The sequence below is a fragment of the Streptopelia decaocto genome (assembly GCF_964273445.1).
Source record: "Streptopelia decaocto genome assembly, chromosome: 12".
In the NCBI taxonomy this organism is placed as follows: Eukaryota; Metazoa; Chordata; class Aves; order Columbiformes; family Columbidae; genus Streptopelia; species Streptopelia decaocto.
Genome location: NC_138667.1, coordinates 10,046,213 through 10,053,690, shown reverse-complemented (window position 1 = coordinate 10,053,690; position 7,478 = coordinate 10,046,213). Strand labels below are relative to the sequence as shown.

The 7,478-nt window shown below is 42.1% G+C and overlaps 1 protein-coding gene across 1 annotated transcript; it reads left to right on the top strand.

The window, feature by feature from the left end:
• Positions 1–479: 479 nt before the first annotated feature.
• Positions 480–7,430, top strand: CAMLG (calcium modulating ligand). Its single transcript, XM_082063749.1, has 4 exons — positions 480–701; positions 2,075–2,526; positions 3,184–3,249; positions 4,901–7,430. Exons 1-4 carry the CDS (start codon positions 536–538, stop codon positions 5,090–5,092), a joined length of 876 nt encoding a protein of 291 aa, XP_081919875.1. The 5' UTR covers positions 480–535; the 3' UTR covers positions 5,093–7,430.
• The last annotated feature ends 48 nt before the right edge of the window (positions 7,431–7,478 follow it).

Below are 7,478 nucleotides of genomic sequence, written 5' to 3'. Positions count from 1 at the left end.
TATCCTGCCCTAGTTTTTATATTGCATTGTTAAGCAGATTCTCCTCACTGAAAACAAGGTGGATTTGCCAGGTTTACTGAAACCAGAATTCAAGCCAATTAAAGAAGGAGCTGGCCCCCGCTGGCCCTCGGAGCACGACATCACGTCACTGCTGGTTTGATTTTCCTATAGCCGTGCAAAACCCCTCGCCTTGACTGAATCTGTCAGTCAGGTATCTGTCAGTCAGGTTTCTGTCAGCGCCGAGCCTCCGCCGCCTCAGCTCTCTCCATTCCCGCCCCCTCACTGCGCAGACGCCATCTCCTCTCGCGCCGTAATGCCACTTCCGAGGCCGGAGCGGCCATCTTTAATGCGGGCGCCGTACCGTCAGAGAGCACGGCTAGTCAAAGGTACTGCCTGCGTCGCCCATTCTTCTCCTGCCCTTACGCAAGATAGCGGCGCCTGCTTCAGCGGCTGGAGGGTGCTAGCGCCTGCGCACTGAGGCGGGGCGGCCCCATTGTGCAGCACTGAGGTAACGCCGCGGCCTTTTCCGCCGGGGATGGAGGACGGTGGTGGGTCGGGAGCGGCGTCCGCGCCCCCGGGGGCCCCCGCTGGCCTCTCGGCCTCGCAGCGCCGAGCCGAGCTGCGGCGGAGGAAGCTGCTGATGAACTCGGAGGAGCGGATCAACCGCATCATGGGCTTCCACCGGCCCGCGGCGGGCAAGGGTGAGCCCTGTGACGGGCGGCGGCGTGAGGGCTCCCGGCCGTGGGGCTGGCGGTAACAGCCGACGGCGGCCTCCTCCTGCCGCAACCGCTCCCCGTGGAACGGGAGCGGCTGCTGTTTGGCCCCTCAGCGCGACCTTTGGTTTCAGCCATGCTTTAAGTGAAGCCCGAGTTTCACTGGTTCTCGAGAAACCCACGGGTAAAACCCACATGTCGCCAGAAATGTGCTGAGATCTGGTCACGGGCCTGTTACTGTGCACACACAGCGAGTGGACAGGCTGGCACTTCAAGTCGTTTTTCTTAGCTGAAGAAATGATGAGCCTCCCCCATGTTTTCATTCAGTAACTGTTTGCTTCCATAGTTGTGTTTGATATCAAAGTTTTCTTGCCTTTGGGTAATAATCAGTCATTGTTTATTTGTGGTTGGCATGCAGAATTTTCTTGCAGGTTTATAAGTAGGTTGTTTGTATTTCTGTACACACTTGGAGGAGGCTGACTGTCTTGTCAGATTTCAGTTTACAAGGATGCCCAGAAGCCATGAATAAGTCTGCTTTAATGCTGAAAAGTGTTGATGCCCCTCTCTGGTAGGACCAGACCTGTTTCGTATGCCCCTCCATTTGGTTTGTGTTCTCTGGCATCACTTCCTTCGCTGTAATATGGGGCCTTCAGGTTTAATACAGTGCAAGTTAACGCTACTTTGCCTCTGGCAATGGAGAACAAGCCAAAGTACGCTTCTTTTATTGCCTGCTCATTTCTCACTCTAACGTTCCTTCTGTGTAACTCACTTTCTTTGAATATTTGTCTTTTTTTTACATTGCTCCCTGTATTTGGAACATCTTGCCTCTTGTGTACACAATGTTGCTGCTTGAGGAAGTCCAGTGTTTTCATTTCTCCTTTGCTGACTGACAGCTTCAGCATCCGACCTGCCCTGCACAGCTTGCTGTCTGGTGTCTGTGCCATTTCTGAAGAGTGGTATGTGCAGGGTTCTTTGTAAGCTGGCAGAAGGGAGACAGGAGTGTGCTGAGCCTAGCTGTATAAAAGCATAATCTCGGTGAAGCTGATGAGCATTTAAATCTGCTCCACACTGTGCTCTTCCCTTTTCGTTATCATCATCTCTGGTGTGTGTGTGTAAACCTTTCCTTTGATATACAAACAGGTCGTGTATCAGCTGAGCCCATTTCTTTTTACAATAGGATTAATTGTATTCAGGTATGTCAAATGGCTTTGTGACTAATAATTAGCGCGTTTATTAATAATAAATATGTGCTTTCACTTTGGAAGTGGAGTCATCAACCCAGGACCTCAGTCCAGTGTGGATAAAGTGTTGTTCCTTGTAGCCGGTGTGCATAATTCTGTATTTTTATTTCTCTTCTTTAGATGATGAAAGTCACACAGAATCAAAACTTCAGCACGAACAAGATATATCAAATTCCCTTCCCATTCCTTCAGTTTCCAAGCGAATAGTGCTTGGTGATTCTGTCTGCAATGTGGCGGGCGCAGCTGACCATGGAGGCAGCGTGGTAGATCTCAAAGGGGATAAGGACTTCTTCAGTAAAACTCCAGAGCTTGTCAGTGAGGGTACAAGTGAGCTCCGTCACCGTCACAGAGCGGAGCTGCCATCTGAAGCTGCACCACGGCCACCTAGACGTGGATTAGACCAGTACTTATCCAGATTTGATGAAGCTCTGAAGCTGAGGAACCAGCTGATGAATGAGAAGCCAAGCCAAGAGAACGGGAATGTAGAGGAGTTTGACTCTTTCCGCATTTTCAGATTGGTGGGATGTGCTCTGCTTGCCATCACAGTCAGGGCTTTTGTGTGCAAGTACTTGGTAAGTTCAAGGAAAAAAAATCCTATTTTGTTTTGCTAGTTAACTGCAAACTTACTGTGAAATACTCTTTATCTAGGGGTGAAATCTATCAGCAGTGACTGGGAACTTCAGCCACTCTTCACATTTCCAACAACTGTATAAAACTGTTTGATTGGTAGAAGCATTGGAGTAGTTATTGCAGCTTAAGTCTCCTGCGAGTTTATTCCTTTCTTTGTGAGCATGAGTCAAGTGCTCTTCTAGTTTGGAGTCTATGAAAGAATAATAGAGTAAGAACAATAGTTGTCCCACAATAATCAGATCCTACTCAATTATCAGTCTTCTGAGAAAAGTAGTTCCTCAGTATTTGGGCTGTCTGCCAGTACATCATGCAGAGGTGTGTGGCTGGTACAGCCTTCTGCCTCCTGGATCACTGGGCTCATTTTTACACACTGCTGTACGCTTCTGCAATTTCTAATAAAATAAGGCAGAAGGTTATTTTTGACATGTGACTTGTCTACCTAGGTTTGTAGTATTCAAGAATACTGTTGCTTTTGTCCACAAATTATTTTTTACCTGCTTAATTTTCTTTTATGACTCATGAAGCGTTAAATTTCTGTGTTTTCTTTGCTATTACTTCTGACCAAGTTAATTTTTGTGTATTCTTTTCTGTTCCTTCAGTCAATATTTGCACCATTTCTTACTCTACAACTTGCTTACATGGGACTGTCCAAGTACTTTCCAAAGGTAAGGTATTTTTACAAAATTAGATTTAAGATGTTTTACATTAAACTTGTGCTTAGATTGTCTTGTTTAAGAACCAATGCATGTGAAGTATTCTTCCCTTGTTTTAAACTGTAGAATTGGGAGATACCAAATGCTGATAGTCTATATTAGTTTTTAATCTACTCAGATTTAGTCCAAATCTTTTTTAAAGTTGCTGTGAAAATGTATACTGGCAACTTATTTAGCTGTAGCCTAATTAAAAGCACATGACAGGAAAGCCAGTTAGTTCATTCATGCATTTGGGAAACTTTTTTTTTTGTCTTGTAGGTCATGCTTTTCTGTGGTTACTGCTTGCTCTGTCACCAGCTGTTTTGCATGTGATACATGGACGAAACTTGGGAGCATGTTTGTTAAAAAATGAGACGGTCCTTTGGTTTTAAGGGCTCTGTGTTCCATTGCTAGTAGCAGTTTGAATGGCAACTTGAAATAAGACATTTCTTTGTGTGTGAACCTTGCTGCTTATTAGCAAGATTTGCTACATCACCTGCTTTTTATGTTTACACCAGTTAATTGTGCTGAAGTATTTATTTGGTTAATGACTTTGTCAGGTCTGCAGAGCAAAGGGGGTTTGAATGATGCTCAATCCATACTTGAAAGCAAACATTAGCATTTAAAAAGGAAAAATAGGTTAGCTGTGGCATGTCAGAATAAATCAGTGGTTCTTGTGTAGTTCAGTATCTAATTCAAAACTAAACTTCATATTAGGCATTCTAAGCTGATGTGTCAAAATACAAAACATTAGAATTAGCCTTAGACTTGTAGTAGCTCATCTGCTAGATCATCTTGATCTTGTTTCTGCTGTTTTAAAAATCAGTTTCAGCATTTAAAGAGTTGGTTCCTTTCCACAACTTGCTTTTACTGCACTTAGATGAGCTCCATCAGCTTGTTATCCTTAATTTTTCCCTCATGAAACCTAGAAAGATTTTTGAAAGCTTTAGATTGTATTAAATCAAGATATCCAGCAAGTATCATCAAATTACAAAAATTTTCAGCCACTATCATTTTTTCTTGCCTGCCAGACTTCCCATGCTTGGGATTCGTCATCTTAACGACAGAAGAACAGCTTTCAAAAGGATTTGAGGGCATTTCTGAGTTCAGAGGATAAAACTGCCAAATAGAGTCTTACTAAAATAGAAAGAAACCGTTGGTTTTCAGTTCTAAATAATTTTTGTGTGTTAGAAAAGTAACAGTATCCTTTGCCAAGTAGTGTGGTGAGATTAATCGTGTTCTGCCCGTGCAGATGCCTGACTTGCCTTCTTACACCCAAGTTGCCCTTGTCTGGGACTCTTCCCACTCATGTAGAAGCTGCTGCGCTTTACATCCTGCTTGGAGTGCCAGCATGAAGTAGACGTAATATCTGTGGTAAATTTTATCTGCTGTTAACTGGGCTCTCACTTGGCTCTGCCGGATCCATCACAGCATCAGTGCGTAGCTGGGATAAGTGCTGTGAATCCAGAAGCCTGCCTGGAGAGAATCTTTCCACATGATGAATCTGGAATGTGCCTGGCTAGGTCTGAAATGGGCACAACACCTGCATAAAGCAGAATTGAATTATAACAGAGGAACTAACTTTATACTGTTGTGTTTTGTTTGTTTTGTTTTTTTCTCTTAGTGTGAGAAGAAGGTGAAAACGACAGTACTAACTGCTGCCCTTTTACTGTCTGGAATCCCTGCAGAAGTCATTAGTCGCTCCATGGACACCTACAGCAAAATGGGAGATGTTTTCACAGACCTTTGTGTCTATTTCTTTACTTTTATCTTTTGCCATGAACTTACTTTGGTTTTTGGTTCTGAATTACCATGATGGCTGTAGAATTCAACACGATAGTTACAGTAAAGCTTTCTGGACCGTATTCCTTTAATGTCTGACTGTGCAGACAGGTTTAAACCTTCATTAAAATTCTTACCTGTTCAAATGCTTGAAAGGAGCCATTTTGGGAAAGGTAGAGCAGGTTCCCAGACTGCCAGTTGCATTGGTTCAGTTTATTTAAATACTGTGTCTGCCTGTTATAAATGTGAAGAATAGGATGCAAGTGTCAGTGGATTATTTATTTGGTTTAGTTAGTGCTGCTCTTCTCAGCCTCCTTCATAAACATTTACAAAGCTGCCTTTGTTCTTTTCAGCGAGAACAAAGAGAATTCCTTTCAGCAGAACTATATAAATATATATCCAGTATCACTATAGCTAATAAGAACTGCTCGTTTTGTGGTGTTCCCATTTTTTAAGAAAACTCTCAATAAAAAAAATTCCTGTATTCTGTTGTTCAAATTCAGACTCTCGAACCAAGTAGCTGCTTCTGGAGAATGTTGGTGAAACAGGCCACTTGGTTGTCCTAATCTTTGCCTTGCTATACATCATTTGTTGTGATTGTGATTAATTTCATTTGATGATTATAATGCAAAACCAACAACAAAGTTCTGTTGCTTACAAATGTCATTAATCAAAAGCAGGAAGAAACAAAATTGTTAATCTCACCTGTTTGTGGGTTTCCAGCAGCCTAGTCCTAGTGTAGCTCACACGTATGTTTTCAGTCTGATGTCTTTATTTTAACAGTTCATCTCATGAGGAGAAGCTTGTATACGTTGGCAACCAACCTGCAGCATCAGATGGTTGCTCTAGTAGACATAAAACTGCCAAGGGAAGTACTTTGTTTTTTTTGTAGCTCCTTCCCAGATTCCATAAGACAACTTTTAATATGACACTAATTTATGCAGATTGTTTATTACCAGACATTTGCATGTAAACAGGATCTTAATTGTGGAGGAGTTCTGCTCCTGCTGTGTAATGCTACAAACCAACAGCACACAGCCTTTGATTCAGCAGAGCTATTTATCTTAATTTTTTTGGTGTGTTTTGAAAATCAGCCCAGCGAAATCATAGTAGCCATTCCTCTTTAAATCCTAAATACTCCAAGAGACAGTGAAATAAAAACCAGTGCTTTGAGTTGACTCCCACATGAAGATTTATGTATTGAAGGGACAATAGTGCTTTGTATTTTGTTCTGTGGATGTCCAGCCACACAAGTGAAATAATGACAAATACAGATGGATCCTGTCACTGGACACAGTAAAGTAGCAACTGCTCTAGTTTTCAGTCTCATGAATTTTGCACGCTGAGAGGAATGTCATTCCAAGTAGTTTAAACGATAATCTGTGAAGATTTCTGTTAAAGCTGAATTTGCTATTATTTTCAACTTGCAGTTTTCTGTTTAGAATCTGGACTTTCAGATAATCTAGGCCAATGCTTTTTTTAACATAGAGAAATACCTATTTCTGTTGGTATTTGCAGAAATTTTTTAGGGAGCATAAACCTTTAATTATGCCCGTTTAAAGTAAATAGCCCTGCTTTCTGCTTAATCTTCTCTGTTCAAGCTTCCTGATTTAATTTTAGCACTGCATTTCTAACCCCTAAGTTAAATATATGTTTGTTTGTTGCATGAAAACAAAAAGCCTGTGTTTTGATTTGACAGTTTTCTTTTTTACTGAATATTTTCAGTATGTATCATGTTACCGTTGTCCAGGGCTGGGCTGCAGAAGATTCTGACTTAGGTCTATTAGCACAAATATTTATTCAGAAGCTTTAAATTTGTATTAGGAACTTCAGCGAATTGAAATAGCTGCCATTTAAATTAAGGCTGAGATATGTAAATGAGTTTGCTCAAAAGTTAGACTTGTTCTGACCTTATTTATATGCCCAAATGTAATACAAATAAATTGCAAAAATACTGGCTACTAACATCTGCAAAGGCAATGGTTTTTTTAATCCTCAGTGTGAAGATTTTAATCCCAATGAGCGAAATGCTGAGAAAAGAGCTGTCCCGCCTGCTGTGTGTTCACTCAGCCCTGCAAGGAAAGCTGAAGTGGGTTTTCTTCTCAAGCAGCGACAGAAATCTTGCTGTGAGACCTGACCTGGAACTTTTCGGCCCATAAACACTTACTGTTGTCCGACGAACTCAGAGTGCGCTGGAGGAAACCTCCCTGGAACCGGCAGGGCGCCAGGAGGGGCAGGTGCTTCCTCACCTTTGGTCAAGGAATTTGTCCCTTTTGTTCCGTTTTTAACTTATTCTGTTCATGTACATAATTATATTTTAACGTTTCTTGCCAAACTGATTGTTTTCTATTAAAAGTATATTTGTTACCCCCTTCCTTGGCGGTTTGTCCTGGCTGGGGAGGGGGTTGTATGCGCCGCAG